The 22,832-nt window shown below is 34.8% G+C and overlaps 1 protein-coding gene across 1 annotated transcript; it reads right to left on the reverse strand.

Moving 5' to 3' along the window:
• Positions 1-21,293: 21,293 nt before the first annotated feature.
• On the reverse strand, positions 21,294-21,875 carry LOC101263314 (probable histone H2A.3). The gene is made up of 2 exons (XM_004239146.4): positions 21,693-21,875; positions 21,294-21,518 (listed from the first exon to the last, which is right to left on the reverse strand). The coding sequence occupies exons 1-2, from the start codon at positions 21,873-21,875 to the stop codon at positions 21,294-21,296; spliced, it is 408 nt and encodes a 135-aa protein (XP_004239194.1).
• Between the last annotated feature and the right edge of the window lie 957 nt (positions 21,876-22,832).

Raw genomic sequence — 22,832 nt, forward strand, 5'->3', positions numbered from 1 at the left:
AGACCTATATACCTTTTCAACTACCACAGACTCACCCACCGGAGTAGAAACACGAATAGGCATATCAAGTAATTCACAATGTAAATTTAGACCGTTAGCAAATGAGGAAGATACATAAGAAAACGTGGATCCAGGATCAAACAATACAGAAGCCATGCAATCACAAACCAGAAGATTACCTGTGATGACAGCATCAGATGCCTCCGCTTCAGACCGCCCAGGGAAAGCGTAACAATGGGCCCTATCGTTTGTCTGTCCATTGCCCCTACCATGTTGTGATGTAGCAGCTCCAGTTTTCCCATCACCTCGGCCATTTTGGTGACCACCATTACCTCGACCACCATGTCCTCCAGAATAACGACCTCTACCATGACCACCTCTATCTCTAGCCATTGGGGGTCTATAACTCTGTTTTGGACAATTTCTCCTAATATGTCCAGTCTCCCCACATCCATAACACTCTCTAGAGTTAAGCACAGGTCTCTCAGAGAAGTGTTGACCGGTCTGAGGTGGACCCCCAACTACAGTCTGTAGTGAAGACTGAATGGGTCGAACTGAGTAACCTCCAGAACCCTGTCCTCTAGAGTAAGAACCATTAAACTCACCTCCCTTTCGAAACCTCTTTGATGTCGATGCCATGGTGAATTCGTCTGGCTTCACTCCTTCCACCTCTACCACAAAATCTACCACTTCTTGGAAGGATTTTGCCGTAGCCGCTACCTGTAAGGCTGAAATCCGCAACTCTGACCTCAACCCCTTCACAAAACGATGAATCCGCTCTTGTGGACTGAAACAAAGTTGGGTGGCATATCTGGATAGTGCACGAAACTTAGTCTCATATGCATTGACCGACATCCTACCTTGCTCTAGGCTCAAGAACTCATCCCTTTTCCTATCCCTCTAAGTCCGGGGGATATACTTCTCCATAAACAAGTTAGAGAATGAGGCCCAAGTCATAGGTGGTGCCTCTGTTGGTTGATACTCAATATGTGAACGCCACCACATTTTGGCGTTCCCTTGAAACTGATAACTCACGAACTCAACACCAAACCGTTCTACTATACCCATCTTGTGTAGTAGCTCATGAGAGTCAACCAGAAAATCGTAAGCATCCTCAGATTCAACACCCTTGAAGACTGGAGGTTTCAATTTCAAGAACTTACTGAAAAGTTCATGCTAATCATTTGTCATTATAGGCCCAGTAGTTAGACGTGGAAACGTGCCTATGTCCAATGAGACATCCATACGAGGAGCCATAGTGGCTGCATGTTGTACCTCTGAAACCGGGGGTGTTGGTGCAGAAAACATTGGAGGTGCCTGACCCTGATCAGACAACCCACTAAGATAAGCGAGCACCTGATTTATCATCTCTGGGGTAGGCTGGGGTGGCAATCCCTCATTCTGTACTTGTTCATTTTCCCCATCCTCCCCTTCTCTTATTACTTCCTCAGTCGGTGGAGGAGTCACTGCCCTAGTATCAGATGGGCTAGGTGCTCGTCCTCTTCCCCTAGAGGACGTCCTCCCACAACCTCTACCACGGCCTCTTGCCGCTGCTCTTCCTCGAGCTACAGCCCCAGTGGCTGGCTCAGATGCACCCTGTCCCGCTGGTGCTGGTGTTGGTGTTGGCGTAGTCGTTGCTCTAGTTCTAACCATCTGCGAAATAGAGTGAAGATGGTCAGATACCAATTTATATCACCTAGATACCAATTGGACCCAAGTAATAGCACGAAAGAAAGAATGAAAGAATGGAATTTTCCTAAAGTCTTATAGCCCCTCAAAGAAAAGTAAAGGCGCCCCCCTACCGTTCCTTAAGACTCTACTAGACTCGTTCTTGTGTGATGAGACCAACGAACCTAATGCTCTCATATCAAGTTTGTCACGACCCAAATCCGGGCCGCGACTGGCACCCACACTTACCCTCCTATGTGAGCGAACCATCCAATCTAAACCTTAACATTTCAATGTAATATCAACATAAAGTAATGCGGAAGACTTAAACTCATTAATAAAATCAATAACTTATTATCCCCAAAATCTGGAAGTCATCACCACAAGAACATCTATGATCAAAGTACTAAACTAAGAGTATTCTAAAAAGCTAAAACAAATAAAAGCTAGTCCATGCCGGAAGTTCAAGGCATCAAGACATGAAGGAGAAGATCCAGTCCAAGCTAGAAGAGTTAGCTCACCCTGAAGATCCGGTGTGACGAAGACTGGCTAGAATTACTGTTGAGTTGAAGACGACGGCACGTTTGCTGCACTCCACAAATAAACAAAAAGAAAACATAAAAGTAGGGGTCAGTACAAAACACGGGTACTGAGTAGATATCATCGGCCAACTCAAAATAGAAAAAAATATATACCAAGTAATATCATAAAAACAACTATGATACTCAACATGTAGCAACAACAAGCACTATATCATTTACAATTACCGTCAAGTTCACACATGAGGACTCAAGCCTCAATACAATACTCATTTGGGAATCATGTTCATTAGATTGAGTATATTAACATCTTTCAAGATTCATTATCTTTATTTCTCTTGTGTCGGTACGTGACACTCCGCTCCCTCAATATTTCATTAATCCTCTTGTGTCGGTACGTGACACTCCGATCCCCTAAATCTACGTGTCGGTTCGTGACACCCGATCCTCTAAATCTACGTGTCGGTTCGTGACACCCGATCCCCTAATTCTACGTGTCGGTTCGTGACACCCGATCCCCTAAATCTACGTGTCGGTTCGTGACACCCGATCCCTTAATTCTACGTGTCGGTTCATGACACTCGATCCCCTAATTCTACGTGTCGGTTCGTGACACCCGATCCCCTAATTCTACGTGTCGGTTCGTGACACCCAATCCCTAATCTCATTCTATCAACTCATCAAGCCTTCTCCCTTACCAAGGCATCATCAATCTCATTACTTTAGTTCATCAAGCCTTCTCCCTTACCAAGGCTTCATCATTAAAAAGAGATTAGGTTTTTTATCAAGATTTGGGATTCAATAGCTTCATCATGCTTAATATAATCACAATTATACAATCACGTTCATGCATGCATACAATTAAGCACATAGCAGGGTTTACAATACTATCAATGCATATCATTCTCTATTAAGAGTTTACTATGAAAGCATGAAAACCATAACCTACCTCCGCCGAAGATTAGTGATCAAGCAAACAAATTTTCTCCAAAGCTTTATGTTTCCCCTTCTCGATCAACCCTCTCTCTCTCTCTTCTTATTCTTTCTATTTTCTTTATTCAAACCCTCTTCCTTTTACCCTAATTAGTATATAATTAAGAATAAAAGATGGCAATAATAACCCACTAATTAACTTAAGTTAACTCTTTTAACCCCCAAGTAATTAGACTTATTAATATTAACCCACTAACTTTATAATTAAGGCAGGAATAGTCAAAAACGTCCCTTAAAACGTATAAAGAAATCCGACCCAGACTGGGATTTCGCAATCTATGACGGCCCGTCGCGCCTGCGACGGTCCGTCCTGCTGCCCGTCACAGAGTTCAGAGACTCAATTTCTCTGAAGGGTCTGTGACGGTCCGTCACACCTGTGACGGTCCGTCCTGCCATTCCGTCACGAAGTTCAGAGAGTCGATTTTCAGTACCCAATCTCAGATTTTCTAAGTGTTTTGAAACGAGACCCTGCGACGGTCCGTCGTGCCCATGACGGTCTCTCGTGGGGTCCGTCGCTTCTGCCAATTTTTCCAGAATTGAAATCTGCTGCTCAAAACGACTAAACAGGTCGTTACAATTTAAATATAATATTTATTTTAATTGTTATTTAAATTTTATTATATCGTATTGTTTAGATTTATTGTTAGGTAACACGAAAAGTCTTATTTTATGTAATTATCGATCAATTTGATGTGATCACATTGTTGATTTAATATTTTTTTCTTATTTATTACGTAATAGTTTTATTTTATCCCTTACCTTATATTTCATAATAGGCTTAAGTCATATACGGCCACCTAAAATTGTCCGCATATTTCACTTAGACACTTCAACTAAGGCTTGTACGTATTGAACACCTTATTTATTCATAAATCATTCCTATTAGACACAAAATGATGACATGGCAAAAAGAGTGTGTTCCACTCTCCTTGAGCGCGTATAACTATTAAAAATTTCATTTTTTTCTTTTTTCTTTTTGTTTTCCAACTTATATACTTAATTTTTTAAAATTAAATTAAAAAAATGAAAAAAACTTGTCTTCTTCTTCACTTCTTCACTGCAGTCATCCTCTAAGTACTCTCTAACTCTTTTTTATTTTTCTTTTGCTTTTATCTTAATTTTTTAAAAGTTAATAGATCTAAAACTCAAATGTTGTAGCAAAGCTTCATTTTTTTTATAAAAATAATATTAATTGATTATTCTTTTAATCAAAAGTTGTTATTTTTTAAGATAATTATGGTAGCAAGTGATTAAAGAAAATTCAAGTCGTTATTTTCTTTAGATAATTATGGTAGTAAGTGATCAAAGAAAATTCAAAATGCGAAAAGCTTTACAATGACAACAGATTTTGACAAAGAAGAACAGGAATGGGGGGTTGATAAAATAATTTATTTTTTTCTTTAATTTTTTTTATCTAATTGCCACGTGTTGTCATTTTATTGGTCTATCTGCTATGTATTTGTGTTTGAGATGCACACACTTATGTCTTTCCATAAATTTTCATTTTGTGTTTAATAGATATAAATTTGTTAAAATTAAAGTGTTCAATAGGTACTGCCCTAAGTTAAGGTGTCTAAATGAAATATGCGGACAACTTTAAGGACTTGTATATGACTTAGGCCTTTCATAATAACTCTAGCATGCATGTATCCTACTTTTCTTATAAGTTTATCATTTAAATTTTTGATATGTGATATTATATACACTGAAAAATGATATAATATATATATATATATAGACACACACACACATTATATTCATTAAAATAATACACTACGATATAATACAATATGATTTTATAATATTTATCTTACAAGTTAATCGGGGGAAGTTGACCTAAACGTATCATTTAATTCACATGCTAGTAATTGTAATAAGAGATTCTTTTATAAAACTTGTTTTGCTATTTTCATTAAGGAAATCATTTTCTCATTTCTGAGGAATTTGTTTTTTCAGAGAAGAAATTCAACAAATTTTGTCCAACCAATTCACAAAAATAATTTCCTTTATACTAAACACACCTTTAGATTTTTTTTTTGGGTCTCACTCTTTCTCACACTAAATAAACCTCAAAAATAAGTCATAATGGTTACATGAGTTATAAAGGATAATGCCATCACTTTCTCCGCTTTATATCCACTAATTATTATATATATATATTAATATAGAGAAAAGGTTCAAAATATATTTAAAATCTGATTGAAATTGTTGTAACTATCCCAAACTTTGGGCATTACATATTATCCCTACACTATGTAACACTATATTTTAAAGATATATTGGTGTTCTCATGGACATCATAAATATTGTATTATTATAAATAGTAACTTCTCTAGCTGAACACTTCTATATCTTTAAAATACACTATTAAAAATGCTGAGGGTAATAAGTCATGTTAAAAATTTGAAACTATCACATCTATTTTGATCAAAATTCAATTATATTTCAAACTTTTCCCCCAAAAATATACATATACATCAAGATAAGTAACATTAAAGAGTTTGTAATCCAGAAACAACTATATGAGTTGTTATGCAAGAAATAATAATAACAATATTATGGTGTCTAATCGATAATGAATGTTTTCATATTATTTCCCTGATATGATTGATGAAAAATAAGTGATATTGTCCCAGATCTTATGTTCCCTAAAAATTAAAATCCCAATAATTGCTTGAGAAGAAAAGAAAATCCCAAATTAATAAAGGGTAAATAATTTGTCGGATCTAAATGCACAAGGAGACCAAAGGGAGGGCCCGCCCATACCTGCAAACATGCTTCATTTTTACCTAATTTTTTATTATTTCCGTTAATTTATTTTTACTTGTACACTATATTAATATAAATTTTTAATTGGCATAATATATATATTGAATCTTAAACTTGATTTCAAATTTTAACTTTGACCTCCAACTTTTATAATGCACAAACAAATACTTTAACTATTCAACTTTTAAATAAATAAACACATGAGTCCTACATGACACAATACACGTAGGACAAAAAAGACATGTAGGACATGTGTGTCTGTTTGTTCAACTTTATACAAGTTTAAGTGTCTACTTGTGCACATCCAAAGTTAAATTGCATAAATGTGATTGAAAGCTAACTTAAAAGACATATTTATGTATTATGCCTTTTTAATTTAAGGAATTAAGAGTTAACTTGTCTTTTCATACATATTTATCTTTATTACTGATAATAATGAAATTGATGTTTTCTAGGAGATAAATTGTACTATTTATAAAATTATATTTATGATTTCACAAAAAATAATAGTAGAAAATACGTTCTTAATATATTTTTCTTAATAAGTATGCATTGTCTCACAAAATTAGTTAGTCTGAAATTGAAGAGTACTTCTTAATTTTTTTTTTAATTTTCAATTCGATGTCTGGAGCCTACATTGAAACCTTGACTAAATTCAAATCACGCACTATAGGCTACAAGGATCTATTTGAAGGTGACGGTCCTAATATGATGTTCTCCATATTCAAAATTTAAACTTAAAACTTTGATTAAGGTAAACCCTCCTATCAATTTTAAGTTAATACAAGATGAAGAAAGTAAAAATAAAAGAGGGGAAAGGGGGCAGTTGAATGGATTATTTTCTTTTAGAAGACTAACAAATCAGGCCAATTATCCCAAAGTCAGAATGAAGATGCTAAAAACCCACAAAAAATGAAAACAATAAAATAAAATAAAAAAGATACAACCAGCCACTATATATATATATATAGTAAGAAAAAAAGCAAGTCACATGCAAGGTAAATTATAGAAGTTGACAATGTTGAGGTCTTTGTTTTATATTCTCACTACTGCTTACAAATATGCAAACAATTCATTAGTCTGTGGGCAGCAGCCTGTATATTAAGCTATATATATTGATTTGATTTTGACCATTCATATTATTCTCTCTTTTTGAATTTATGTGGTAATATTTTTTTAATTTTTCAATATTTTAAAGAGAATGTAACATTTCATTTTTATCGTCAATATATAGTTTTTATAATTAAACAAATATAATAATATATTTAAAATTCACAATTTTATAAAATTGTAATTTTTTAAAAAGAATTTCATGCTTATTTGTCACGTAAATTAAAACATATAAAGTATTTTCTATTTCGGTCTTCCTACTTAATCGCTTTAATTTATGAGAGTTATAATTTTTGTGACAACACAAGGGCTACCTATACATGGAATGATGTTTAAAAATGACAATTTCGAGATTTTGATAATGAAAAATTTCATGAGAACATATACTTATCCAATTTGTTTAGCATGGAATTTAATTTTTCCAACTTGACGTGAATATGAATTAGTGGTATGTAAGTTTGTCGTATAAATTAAAACAGATGTTTAATTACATTAGTGGGGTTATTATTAGATGCATTTAAAGAAGTTAAAATAGTACTAAGTAAATCAATATGATAATGTTGTTACCATTTCTGTATGCAACAAATAGGTAGGGGGTTCCAAAAAGATGCATTTATTTAAGCTTTAGCCGCCAACACATGCACTACATTTTTACCATTTCTGTAGCTATGCGTGATAGGAGGATTACTCCAATGAGCAGAAACAATAATTTCGAAACTCAGCAGGAGAGCACCAAAATTTTTCCAGCCAAAAAGATTTTAGTCCGAGGACGAGTAAAATTGTTTAGCGTAATTAAGAGAGGAGAGTAGTCTGAGAAGGTTCTGGGGAGGAGGGTAACTGTCACATTGTCAAAATTATTTTGCCAGGCTTCATTAGCCATGCAACAATCAAGTCTCTCCAAGATTAGACCTTTTTTACAATGATTGGACCAAGTGTATCGTGAGCCTTTAAAGCCCAAATCAAGAAATTTACAATAGTAAAATGCAGTTAACAAAGTTATCGTCCCTGACTATGCTAGTGGGTCTACCTCCCCATTTTTCATTTTGATTGATGATTTCATTAAAATCACCCCAATGAGCCAGGTACCTTTATAGTTATCATAAACACTTTTGAGATTATTCCAGAGGTTATTACGATATTAACATTATTACTAGCATATATGACAGTAAAAGACAAGGACTTTGGCTAAAGAGTAACTGAACCATTGCATGTATCTCCTGATCAGAGTTCCACACATGGGTTTGGGTGATCAAATGGTCATGCCAAAGAATAACTAGTCCCCCCCGAACCACCAACTGCCGGAGTTTCGAGCATGCCAGAGTAATTCAGCTCATCCTCAGGGCATCATTATCATCAAGCTTAGTTTCAAGAAGAGCTAAGATGCAAGGATAGTGAGCATTAATTAATTCCTTATGATTTCTCTTAAAAAGGTCATTCCTGAAACCCCTTATGTTCCAGATTATTATAGTGTTTGCAGGATTCATAGTTAAGGAAGATTTAGAGTCCTAGAACATCTCGTGATTCATCAGAGTTGGGCTCAAAACTATTGCTAACTTTGCTGCTGCTAGATTAAAAGGTGGGCAAATGTCTATCGAACATTTCTTTAGTATCACTGGCCATAGATAAATGTATTTCTTTTATTTGGGAAAAACTTAAGGGCAACTCTTTTTAGGCTAGATATTTCTATGAACGAGGGATCCTGGTCCATTGGTTCTTCCTTTCCTACATGCGTCGCCCTTGTTGGTACGTTATGGGAGTTTGGGGCATTTGGAGGAAAGATGAGAGGAGGTTTCATGGGGGTCCAAGGAAACAAAATAGAGTTTTTTTTAGGGTTGTCTTCGTTGGCGGAATTTAGGGGAGGTCATGCCTCACTGGCTGAAGTTGAAGTGTGATGGTTGGTGCCAGAGGGTTTGCATGTTGTGGAATAGGGCTGGAGCTACGATCGGAGCAAGGGGGTTGAGGATGTTGCTCAGCCAAATTTGATTGGAGTAGTTGTCCATTGCTAGATTCATTCGTTCTGTTATTAGTTGGGCTAGGAAGTTTGGATTATGGAGTTTAAACATGATTTCCTGCCCCAGGACATCCATCGTGAAGATTACAACCTGATCTCTCATACCCTCCTCTAACCAAGATAGATGGGGTTGGGAGGGTGGAAGAGCATGGGTGGCATAGACTAGGGTGTTGTTGTCGCTTGGAGGGAATGGGTGGGTGTTCATGGTCGGAAATGAGGAGGGTGACCTTAGTGGTTGAAGCAAGGTTTTGTGAATGTTTGGTGGTAAATGGATCCTTTCCATTGGAGCCGGGGAAATATTCATAGATGGGGTTGGGAGGGTGGAAGAGCATGGGTGGCATAGACTAGGGTGTTGTTGTCGCTTGGAGGGAATGGGTGGGTGTTCATGGTCGGAAATGAGGAGGGTGACCTTAGTGGTTGAAGCAAGGTTTTGTGAATGTTTGGTGGTAAATGGATCCTTTCCATTGGAGCCGGGGAAATATTCATATTTGGGGTTTAGCGGAGAAAATGAAGGTGTAATATCTCCATGTAATGATTGGGTATCCTTTTCTTGGAGTTGGTGTTGCTCTATATTGGTGGCTTTTATAGAAAGAGTGTGATCGTTAATGCTGACAGGTATTTCGTGGTTAACAAGAATGATTTCTTCACTAGATTTGATTACTTCTATTTGGCAGGAGGGGGTTGCCAAGTGTTCAAAGGAAAGGGGGTACGTGTCCTGAGGATTATGATGACAGATGTCCATATATATGGTTATGATATTTTTTTCTTCAGCGAAACTTTTTTTGCCAGATATATGAGGGTCGAAGTTTGCGAAATTGGTAGTTTGGTCTCTTCGTGTGACGATTGTAGCATTGTCGATTTCTTAGGACGCAAGGATGAGAATGTTAGCAGTTCCTGAAATAGTTTGGATCTGGGGGTTAGTATGCTCATCGAGCTGAGGATCTGCAATATTATAATCATTGTTGTGGAGGGGTTGAAATTTTTTAGTTAGCTGCAATGAAGGCATAGAAATGCAGACATTACTAACGAGGAACTTATTAGTAGGACAGGGGATATGGCCTGAGATTTTAGTTGAGAATTTGATTGCATTAGTAGAGTTAGTAGACTTACCTGTGGCTGCTGCATCGGAAATCGAGTCACATGTTGGCGTGTATTTGTTATTCTCCTACAAGGAAACCGTATGCCAATCGTTTTGTTTATTCAAGGGTTGACTTTGGGTAGTTAAATAATTATGTAGGTGACTTATGAAACTGTAGTTTAAAATGGTGTGACCAATTTTACCACACTTTTTACCTAATTTTCCTACTCCTTCATACCAAATTTCTTGTTTGTGGGCACCAATTTGAACATAGGATTTTACTGGGTGGTCTAGTGAGACTTCAATACACAGCTCGGCGTATCTCTCTCTCATCGTTGTGCTTGTACAGACATCAAATTTATGTAGCTTGCCATAGAGTTGCCACTTTTTTAGGATCACATTGTCCTAGAATTCTGTGGGGAGTTGAGAGAGCCTCACCCAGATTGCTGTCTTTGTTTGAGTTGCTATTGTAGCTACAAAAATTGGTACCCATTTTTGGACTGACAGAAAATGCCCATTTATAAACCATGGCCCCAGTTGAAGAACTCTGTTGAGGTGTTCTTCTTTTGAGAATTTATCTATGAAGTAGTCACAACCAAGATCTATGAGTGGGAACTCGTCTGAAATTTTCCAAAGGATTTATAGTTTAGATTTTAATAGTTGATGAAGCATTCACTTCCATTGGAGCTTGATAATCACCGAGAATTTCCAAGGAGAATACTTCGAATTTTATCTTCCTCGACAATCTCAATACCTTCCATTCGTTCTGTTATTCCTTCTGGAGTAAGGATACTTGATGGATCTGCAATTATTATTTCATTGATTACTTGTACATTGGGTAAGAGCATTCCTTTATACGAACTAGAAGTGGATTGGGAAGGGTACTGGGTTATATGAATACCTGGAGGCTTTGGGGGGGGGGGGGATCTCTTGGTGTAAATCCATTCTTTGAGGTTCACTATCCATGATTAAACTAGAGTAGAGAGAAAACTCCTAACCTAGATACCCCAACCCTTAAAATCATTTATTACACAAAACTTATAATAAAACATTATATAAATAGTATGTTTTAATTAAATTTGTTGTATATTTAATTATTTTTATGTAATATTTTTATAATATTGATTTTAGATATACACGTTAGTTTTTTTTGTAAATTTATTTTCTATATATGACTTTTTAAAAAAAGATTAAATTTATGTTAATTCTACTATAAATTAAAATTGAATATAACTACAATTAACCTTCAAAAAAAATTAAAAATGAAAAGATATAAATAATTAAACAAATAATACAATGTACTTAAAAATAATAAACATTCAACAAAGTAGTTATTGACATACATCAAATATGAAATATAAAATATATAGTAATTTTTAAAAGTACAACAAAACATAATAATTAAAAAAATCACAACAATAACTTAATAATCTGGTAGATTCTTTCCAGATCCACCAATACTATTAAAAGGGGACCTCCAGAATGCAAGGAGGCTCACCACTGACTCTGAATTCTCAACTGGATCAACGAGGCGCTGGATGATTCTGATCCTCGTTACCTGCATCTGCATAATAATATGATGCAAGCCAAATTGCATCAATACATTGAATGTACGAGTATGCGAGTTGTAATGCTAAAACGACTTAAGCTTGAAAAGGAGTAAGAAGAAACACTTACCTTGACTCTGTTCAATTCATGAATAATGTGACTCAATATAACTAACTCATTCAATATAAAACAATTTAAAAGCAAGTGCAATATAAAGAAAATCTGCTTCAGAAACATGTTGTAAACTCTGAATGTATACAAGGATACAAATAACTCCGAGATGTATGTAGAAATACAAATAAACTGATTTATAAATATAAATACATTAACTTATGTGGGAGTTTTTCTTACCGACAACCATCACTTAAGAGCTACAGTGATGATACATCGATCTACCTCACGCTGCCAGCGCATCCTATACCTGGCAAAAGTTATAGGACCTGAACTGCATAATGGATCCACTAGTCTATTGTGAAAAGGGTTCATCTTAAAAGTATGACCCTTTTCTACCCATGGTGGCTACTTGATTATGGGGCTTTGAGTTTTCTGAACTCTCCTCCATATTGGTGCTCAATACTACTATCCAAATATATTGACTCTTATGTTTTAAAAATGTACTGATTTCTGTGATTTGAGATTAGTGTTCAAAATACTTAGATCAAAGGCTATCTTGGAAATCTCAGTTTTCGTGCTTGCTTAATTTAGAAAGTTATTTCTGTTACACTAAGAACTAGCCCGAAGACTCTTTGGAAATCTCAGTTTCTCTTTTATTTTTTTAAATATGAAACATTTAAAGTTCCTTTAGGAATACTTAGTTTCCATAAACTGCTTTGAAGGAATACTTCACTTTACTCTGAACTGAACTTGAGCTTAAGTCTTAAAACGACAAAACATTTTTGAAAGACTTATGAAACTTGAAATGAACTTCTTCTTCTTATCTTTAGTCCTTACTCAAACTGATCTTTAAGTTTTCAAACAAGTGTAAAGTATTTGCAAAAGACTTCTTGAAAGAACTTATGGAATTCTCTAGTCTTGGCTCTAACTTTTTCTTGAATTTGAAGTTATGGATTCAAGGTTGTAAATTCGTGTTTCTTGATGATTTCTATATGATTAGAAGTCTCTTAGAATACTTAGAATCATTAGGAAGTATTAAAACACCTTACAAAGGCTTAATTAGATTTAACAAGGAAATTGGGCAGAAAATGCCGATTTGGACGCGTCGGGGGCCCGCCGCGCTAGACCCTTTTTTATGAGGTATCAACTGAGCGCACTACAGGCGTGCCGCCCCAGAACCTCTGGCGCAGATGGGGTGCGCCGCGCCTGACCCTGCCTAGGTTACGTCTGACGAATTTTTCATCTCGTTTTTCAACGCTAAACCCCCTAAACCTCCCTAGTTCATTTCCCAAACTCTTAGGATTATTATTACCTTCAATACCCACAAGATCTAACTAAAAAAACAACCCATAATTATGAATCAAAGGAATAATAAACATTTAACAACTCACTTAACAAGAGTTCAACCGTGTTCAAAAACTTCACTATTCTGATTCAACCAATTCAAAAACCATAGGATTGAAACAAGCTTGGTGTATGGGTGAAATGACTCAACACTAAAAGATCTCACATACCTTGATAGGGATCACTCCGGCGAAATGCACTCGCAATTCTTGACGTTCTTGGCGAATTCTTGACTTTTCTCCCTTTTTTTCTTATGTTCTCTCTTCTCCAAGCCCTAAGTGTGATTTTGATTTTCTAAAAATGAACTAAACTTAGCTTTTGCTCCAATAACCCCTAAAAACCAAATACGAAATTAATTGGTGAAAATACTAGTTTGCCTTCCTTAAATTCGGATTTGGACTTTCCTTACTTCAACAACCTAACTTTTGATAGGCATATCTCCCTCATACGATATCAAAAACGTGCAAACTCAGTGGCATTGGAAATATCTCTCAAAGGTATGTCTAATTATTTAAAGAACTATATATAACTCATCTTGAGCTAGAAGTTATGACCATTTGAAAATGACTAATATTCACTTTGTTAACTTAGACAATTTTCCAGATTTTTCCTTTTCTTTCCAAATGAATATTTTTAGTTTCTTAGCTTATTCTTAGTCATTTCAAATTGTGAGATGTTACAATATCTCCCCCTTGGAAATATTCATCCTCGAATGAGATTTCTTTTACTATGCCAAGGATTGATAAGGATAGTAACATCAAGTTCAACACTTACCAAACAAAATCAAGTAACCACATGCTTACTCATAGTTTATAAAGAACTAGAAAGAGAGTTATCACCTTGATCTGCATTCTCTCCGGATTCAAAGTGTAACACCTCTAAAAAGACTTAGGTGAAGCTAGAGCCTAACACATGTGTCATAAGGTTTCAAAGTCCTAAAATGGTTTATAATGATGTTTTGAGGCAGTGTATAATGTTTTGTGATGTGTGGAGGTCAAACGTCTAAGAACGTCCATGACGTTCAAAAGATTTGCCTTGTGACCTGCTTGTATGTTTAGGTGTGCCTTAGCATATTTTACGTGTTCATTTTGGTTGAAATTGATGTGAGAGGTTCCTAACTTGTATACATATTTAAGTTGGAAAGATACGAGCAAAACTCTCCAAGAACCAACTTAAGGTTCCTTAAGGAGGACGGTCTGTAGGTGGGTCTACGGGGCAGTAGCTTGAACCATCGATTGGCACCTGCAGATTTCTGCAGGTGTCTCGGTCAAGACTTGGGCATTTTAGGAATTTCACCTAGCTTCCCAAAAAATTTTGGGTGGTTATTTAAGGGTATTATGGGTATTTTAAGTAGTTTTATAAGTCTACAACCCCTAACCAAGTTCATTATTCAAAATCAAAACCCCAAACTCAAAGAAGAACTTTCTATAACATCATTGAAGCTTGACGGGAGATTGGAGTTGGGAGATTGATTTTTCCATCAATTTTTCTCTCAGTTTCGTGGATAATTTTCATCCTTGAATCTCTTTTCTTCAAGGAGTCAATCTTCAAAGTGATTTCTAAGATCTTTTCAAAAGATGAATTGTCCTATTTTGTAATCTAGCCATGAGTTCTTGCATAAGACATTTTGAATCAATGAGTTATGATTGAATTGATGTTAATTTGATGATTTTAGATAAAAAAATCCATGAACCCATGCAAATCATGAATTTCTTAATTTGGTCATATTATGGGTGATTTGATCATGTCTCAAATGTATTGATTTCTTGTGTAGTTTGATTTAGGCTATTGAATTATGTAAGAAACATGTTAGAATTTCATGTAGGTTGTCCTAAATTAATGAATTAATATTGAATTATCTTGGATCATTGTATATTATGATTATTGGGTTGAATTGGTGACTATGACTATTGGTAAGAGCCTTTGTGGATTGAGTTTATTGGGTTGGCTATAGGTTGGAGTTGTTGAGATTGGATTGGTGGTATGTTGACCTAATTTTCTCTATATTGTTTAGTATGGATCTTAAATTGTGATGATTGGTATGACCACTTATGGCGGTGGTGCTTTTTTGATATAATTGTGAAGAATGTGGCCTTGTCGACATTACTTTATGAATTGTGAAACAATGTGGCCTAGTTGGCATTAATTTATGAATTATGATATATCATGTAATACTTTGTATATGTGATCATTGTGAGGGTTTTATATGACTTATGTGTATATGTAAAGTCAAAGTATGTGTTCTTATAAGTGATTATATGTTTATATGTGATTATGATAGGCTATAATGATGTCTTCATGTGTGTATACTTGAAATTGAAGTGTTAATATTCCTAGTTAACTGTGTGAACCTTATGAGGAGTTATGTTGATGATTCTATCTGAGTGTGTAGGGTGACTTGTAGTATGCTTAGTTGTTCCTATATGCTACTTGAATTATATTGTACATGTGATGAGATGAAGTATGCTTGTGTATTTTTTTGTTGATCGGTGTCCCTTACTTGATACATAAAGAATATAAATATGATCCTTGACTTAGTAGTCTAAAGCACCTTTATAATGAATGTATATGTATGATGGAATATGATCTTGAATATAGTTAAGAAGGTCATTTATGTGGAACCTTTTAGAAAGGAGGTTATGATATCCTTGAAGTTGAAAGTCATAATGGTATCTCTCTTGTGTGAATGTTGGAATTAGGGGTTGGTTGTATCGAACAACATGAAATCATCTTTATGAAAGTTATTGAGCTATCCTAATAACCATTGTAAGACAGCCCCTAGTGGACCCTCTTTGGTAAGGTGTATTATGATTTGGTTATGACTAAGATATGGTACCTCTTCATATGCTCCTTCATTGAATTACTCTATGAGAACAAAAGCTAGCACCGAGTGAGAATACTTGGGGAGTAGCTCGAGAGGAGATTACAGTACAAAGAAACCCTTGATATTCCTTCACCATGTGCCTACAGGGGATGTGTCCTAGTTCTACCCTTGGCAAGTAGAACACCCTCCATCGGAGTAGTGTTTGACTCTGAATTTCATGCCTAGCTAGTCTGTTCTATGTCGGTTGTTGCCTATTCTCATCTTGTGGGATACATTCTAGTATTTGATATATTCTACAAAGTTTAGGTAGTGGAATGGTACGCTATCTAGATATTGCACGAGTAGACTTTGAAGATGCTAGTGTGTAGGTTCTGTAGGTCTTCCCCAATACCATCATGTGAAAGTCCTTAATTGTTGAATGTCTCCTAAATGACTTAATAAACATAATGACTTAAGTTAAATGCATGTAGACGGAAAAATACTTATCTAGAGTAGCTTTGAGGATTACTTAGGTAGGCTTGGAGAGGGTGTATGGGCGGTCTCTTCATGTCTTACTTAGGTGAGTCTTAGAGTAACTTTAGGTAGGGATTTAATTTAATATAGTGAATAATATTATCTTAGGAATACATAAGGATCTCTTATGTGTGTGTGAAGGGGTTGTATGGGCGGCCGCTCATCTCTCACTCAAGTGAGCCTTAGTAGGACCTTTGGTAGTAGAGTCTTATGTTTGTACGATTTGAGGTAATGATATGCTTTGTTGTGTTATATGACTTATAAGTGTTTATGTTGACTTGTAAGTTACTCTTGTATTTGTCTTAAAGGTTTTCTACAAAAAGAGCATATTTTATATAAATGTCCTTTTAGCATGGTTTTAATTGTATGTCACCATACTTAGTGTATTCTAATGTACTAATTCCGTATACTTTGTTATCTCTAAAGGTGTAGGTGGCATTTGATAGGAGTCCTTTGAAGAGAAGCTTGGATTAATTTTCATTCAAGCAAAGTTGGGGTATGTCCTCAATAGATCCGAGGACATTATTATATTTAGTTTTCTTTGTTAAAGGCTTTATAGTAGACTTAGATACTTTTATATTGTTGATGTATGGGCCATGTCCCAAGATATTCGTGTGTTTAAGATGGTGACTTTGAGACTTAGCCTTTCCTTATTATTTCTATAAAGAGATATTTTGAAGTATTTTTTTTCGTGTGAAAAGTTTTAATTCCACACTAATTTTCATACATGTATGCAATGAATGATTTCAAAGGGATAGTACAAGACCTCCGAGAGTCCACTGGAATACAATGAGGCTAACCACTGACTCTGAATGCTCAACTGGATCAACTAGGCGATAGATGATGCTGATCCTAGTTACCTGCGTCTGCATCATGATAGGATACAGGCCAAATGACATCACTACATTGAATGTACGAGTATGCGAGTTGGAATGCTAAAACAGTTTAAGCTTGAAAATGAGTAATAAGGAACACTTACCTTGACTCTGCTCAATTCATGAATAATATGATTCAATATAACTAACTTATTCAATATAAACCAGTTTGAAAGCAACAGAAATATAAAGTAAATCTATTTAAAAAACATGCTGTAAAATCTGAATGTATACAAGGATACAAATAACTCTGAGATGTATGTAGAAATTAAAATAAACTGATGTATAAATATAAATACAATTAACTTCTCTGAAATTTATCTAACCGACAACCATCACTTAAGAGATATAGTAATGATACATCGATCTACCTCACGCTGCCAGTGCATTCTATACCCGGCCAAAAGTATAAGATCTGAACTACCTAATGGATCCACTAGTCTACTGTTAAAAGGGTTTATCTAAAATATATGACCCTATTCTACCCATGGCGGCTACATGGTTTATAGGGGCTATGAGTTATTTGAACTCTCCCCTATATCTGTGCTCAATACTACTCCCCAAATATACTGGCTCTTATGTTTTTAAAAACATATTGATTTTGATATTAGTTCTCAAAATATTTAGCTCAAAGGCTATCTTGGAAATCTCAGTTTCCCTGCTTGCTTCATTTAGAAAGCTATTTCTGTTAAACTGAAAACTAGCCTCTTTGAAAATCTTAGTTTCCCTTCTTTTTAAAAGTGAAAACATTTTACGTTCCTTTGGGAATACTTAGTTACCATAAACTGCTTTAAAGGAATACTTCACTTTAATATGAACTGAACTCGACTTTAAGTCTTTAAACGACATTTAAAATGTTTTTAAAAGACTTATAAAACTTGAAATGAACTTCTTCTTATCTTTAGTCCTTACTCAACCTGATATTAAAGTCTTAAAATAAGTTTAAAGTACTCACAAAAGACTTCTTGAAAGGACTTTAGGAATTTCTAGACTTGGCTCTAACTTCCTTGAATTTGACGTTATGGATTTAAGATTTTGTATTCGAGTTTCTGGATGATTTCTATATGATTACAAGTCATTTAGAGTAGGTAAAATTATTAGTAAGTGTTAAAACACATTAGCAGGGCTTAATCGTTTTGAATTATGAAAATTGAGTGAAAAACACCGATTTGAATGTGTCTAGGGACAACCGTGCCAGACCCCTTGGTCCAAGGCTCCATCTGGGCGCATTGCAGGCGCTCCGCCCTAGACCCTCTGGCGCAGATGGGGTGCGTCGCCCCTGACTCTGCCCAGGTGACGTTTGATGAATTTTTTTATCTTTTTTTTTCAACGTTAAACCTCCTGAAGCTGTCTAGTTTTTTCCCAAACTCTTATGATTATTAGTACCTTCAATACCCACTAGATCTAACTTGAAAAACAACCTAGAATTACGAATCAAAGTAACAATAGACATTCAAAAACTCACTTAACAAGAATTAAACCATGTTTTTTTAAAAAATTCACTATTTCATTCAACCAATTCAAAAATCATAGGATTGAAACAAGCTTGGTGTGTGGGTGAACCAACCCAACACTAAGAGATCTCACATACCTTGGTAGGGATCACCCCGCACGAAATTCACTCGCAATTCTTAATGTTTTTGGCGAATTCTTGAATTTTCTCCCTTTCTCTGTTCTTTTCTCTATTCTTCAAGCCCTAAGCGTGATTTGACTTTCCAAAACTGAAATAAACTTAGTTTTTACCACAATAAACTCATAAAAATGAAATAGGAAACTAATTAGTGAAAATAGTAATTTGCCCTTCCTTAAATCTAGATTTGCACTTCCTTCCTTCAGCAAACCAACTTCCAATAGACATACATCCCTCATAAGATATCGAAAATGCACAAACTCGTCGGCGTTAAAAAGATATCTCCAAGGGCTTTCAATCATATGCAATATGAAAAATGGGTGCAAAGAAGGCGAAGAAAAATAAATTAATTAAACGCAATAATCAATCTTCGAACCTGGTGTCACTCGTAAATGAGCATCTACATACAAAGAGGTTATATTTACTAGTCTGTCTAATTCAAAATATAGTACAAAAGAAGGAAACATAGCAAGCCTCTGGACATCAAGAGCTCACCACAATCATAATCTACAACGATCACGGGAGATCAACCACTCTTTGAGAATAGCTCTTACTGAGAGCTGCATCAGAAAAAGATGGAGAAATATAGTATGAGTACCAAAATATGAGGTACTCAGTGGGTAAAATAGGTCGACCAAGCTTAGAAAGATCACATATATAGAGTGAAACACGACACTTCTAAACATTACAGTAAAATGGTTCTAAGTTACAATAATCAACTACCAAGAAAAGAGGGAAAAAATACAAGATCGTGAGAAGGAATTAAACACTCAAGTACAAGACAGTCGTAACATACATACAACAACTCACACAAATAGGATGATGCGATGCAAGTGATGAATACAAGAAAATAGAAGCATGGAAGAATCCTCGAACCACCCGAAATACCTAAGACTCATCAACAAGTGAATTGGAATGATATATAACTCGTATCTCAATTGACAGTCTCCCTAAAATGAAACCTCAAGATTATCACTGTAAAAGTGGCTCAATATGCACACAAACTCATAAATCAAGTATTTTGTCGTTTTATGTCATAAAAGCTCTGATTTTTTTTATTTTCCCATATAAAATCTTCTCAAAATTTAACTAGTGAACCTCCCTTTCACAACTCAACATATGGGTAAAACATAGTGAAAACTATTTTCATTCCTCAAATATAAAAGTCCCAAAGGTTTTTCAAGAATAAACAAATCAAAAGTGAGTACGAAATGCATGATATTGTACCAAATCAACACATGAAATAATCATTAGGGTAAAACCTGACGCAACACAAATGTACTAACTTGAAACTTGAGGTAGTCCAAGCTCACAACCTCTGGCCCAACAATAAATAATATTAACGAACTTAAAGGCTCAAAATATAACAATAGGCACACAATCATTCCTAAAATAAGAAACACGCAGAATATTAAATTTCATGCCACCTAGAAGCATTTCTAAAGATACTAAGTGACACTAAGATAAAGGATAAACCTTGGATAAAGTTTTCCAGCTAAAAACTAAGCTTAGCAACCAAAATCGCCATCAAGAGTCTAAGGATTATACAAAACCTACAAACTAATCCTCAGTCTACCTAATGATAGAAACAACACAATATAAACATAATATAACCAAGAAAAGTCTAAAAATTGTTAAAACATAACCGACTTCAAGGTGAAAACTGCACCTAAACCTCTAATCCAGAACTTTTCCTTCAATAGGGTCTTGACACAGTGACATGCTGTCAAGAGCATAAAATACAAGTCAATACATGAATAACGATATCCATGATCATATTACAGATATATCATCTCTTATATTTATAGAAAAAAATTCATTTACATTGCTTTAGATCTAGTCACTACATGTATTTGATCATGAAATTTCAAAATAAATTGAAATTGTATTTCTGTATTTCAAATTTGGAAAATAGTTAAGAAAACATTCTAAGAAACTTTCATTTACAGTACTTTATATCTATCATGAAATTTCTATTTAAGTTGAAATTTTATTACAAATTTAGGAAATTAAATAGTTAACAAAGATTCCTAAGAACTTTAGAGAGAAAAAAACTGAAACTATTATACACATCAAGAAATGAACATATAAGAATAAATAACAATAGAACTAATAAATAATATGATAACTGAAGAAAATTAAACAATACATAATATAAGATCCAAGAATGTTGAGTTTTTATTCTAAGCCACATAAATATAGAATTATAAAGTTTTCTATGAATATAAGGAAATTTATAAAATCAAACATCACGATGCTAGTGATGAAATATTCAGTCTAATCCTCCTCTTCTTGAGCAGCAACAACAGCCTTTGAAGTGTTACTCTTGTTGTTAGGCAGCAAAATTTTGTGAATTTTTGGAATAACACCACAATTCGGAATGGTCACATCTCTAAGAAATTGATACAACTCCTTATCAAACCTAATAGCTAATTGAATATGCCTTGGAGTGATACGAGTCTTTTTGTCATTCCTCGCTGCAACCCCAGCCAATTCAAGCACCTACAATTAATCAATTTATATAAAATTCAGTAACCAGAAACCCTAGAAATTTGACATATAAAAAAGATAGAGATAGATAGATAGATAGATAGATAGATAGATAGATAGAGAGAGAGAGAGAGAGAGAGAGAAAGAGAGAGAAAGAGAGAGAGAAAAGGAACTTGAGAAATTCACCTCAACTGCAAGGTACTCAAGCACAGCAGCGAGAAATACCGGTGCTCCAGCACCAACACGTTTGACATATTTCCCGACTTTGAGGAATCGGGAAATACGAGCTACTGAAAATTTGAGACCGGCTTTGCTGCTACGAGATCTCCTTTTAGCATTTGAACCAAGGTTTTTCCATTCACCGGCCATTGCTCTTTTTCACTTAAAAAAAAACTAACAATTTTGCTTTTTGATCTATAAAAACAATAAACAAATGAAGAGGAAGAGTTGAATTGTTGTGTTTATGTGAAATTCTACAGCAATCTGGCTTTTATATTTATAGCCCACCAGGACTTATAACCCAACCAATGAGAAGATGATCACGAGGATTGAACTTGTATGCCGTTGGATGAAAAAGAAAATCAACGGTGGATAAAGATGTTGATATATTTAGTCAATTTCAAGAATTATAATAATTTTATTTTCAAAAATAAAGAATTATGATGTGTGTGTTTTTTCCAAAATAAATAAGTATTAAGATATATTTGTTACCAAAAAGGGGATATGATGTCTTTAATTTGTTGCCAAAAAAAGAAGAAGACAGAAGGAATTATGATGAGTTTTTTGCTCAAAAAAGAGAGGGGCAATTTGTTTCTTTAATATTTTGGTTTAATAGCCCTTTGAATATATTTGAAGTTTTACAACTTATTAAAGTGTAATTTTTATAGTAAAAGAAAATAACATATTATATATGACTAACTTGTGATCGGTTCAACAACTTGTAAATAACAGTAGCCTTTATTTTAAAAAGAAATAATATGTTATAGATATTTTTGTTACACAATCCGTGTTTAAAACATTGCTACTGAATACAACGAACTTTAGAAATACAAAGTTACCAAAGTTTAATGATTTAGTGAAGAACGAAAATAAATTAACAAAATTAAAATCTATAAAAACATACCGCAATCTGGAAAAACATAATGCAAAGAAGATCAAGCCCCCTGAATGCACAATGTCCCCTTAAGGAAATTATTTTCGTCTAGTCACTGAGGTTTGATTTGGAATATGGCCTCTAGAAAAAGAATGATCTCAATCAGCAGTGTATTAATACCCAAAATGTTGGCGTCAGCGAGCCACTCGACACTTATAAAAGTGTTCCTCAAA

The sequence above is a fragment of the Solanum lycopersicum genome, chromosome 5 (assembly GCF_036512215.1).
Source record: "Solanum lycopersicum chromosome 5, SLM_r2.1".
NCBI lineage: Eukaryota > Viridiplantae > Streptophyta > Magnoliopsida > Solanales > Solanaceae > Solanum > Solanum lycopersicum.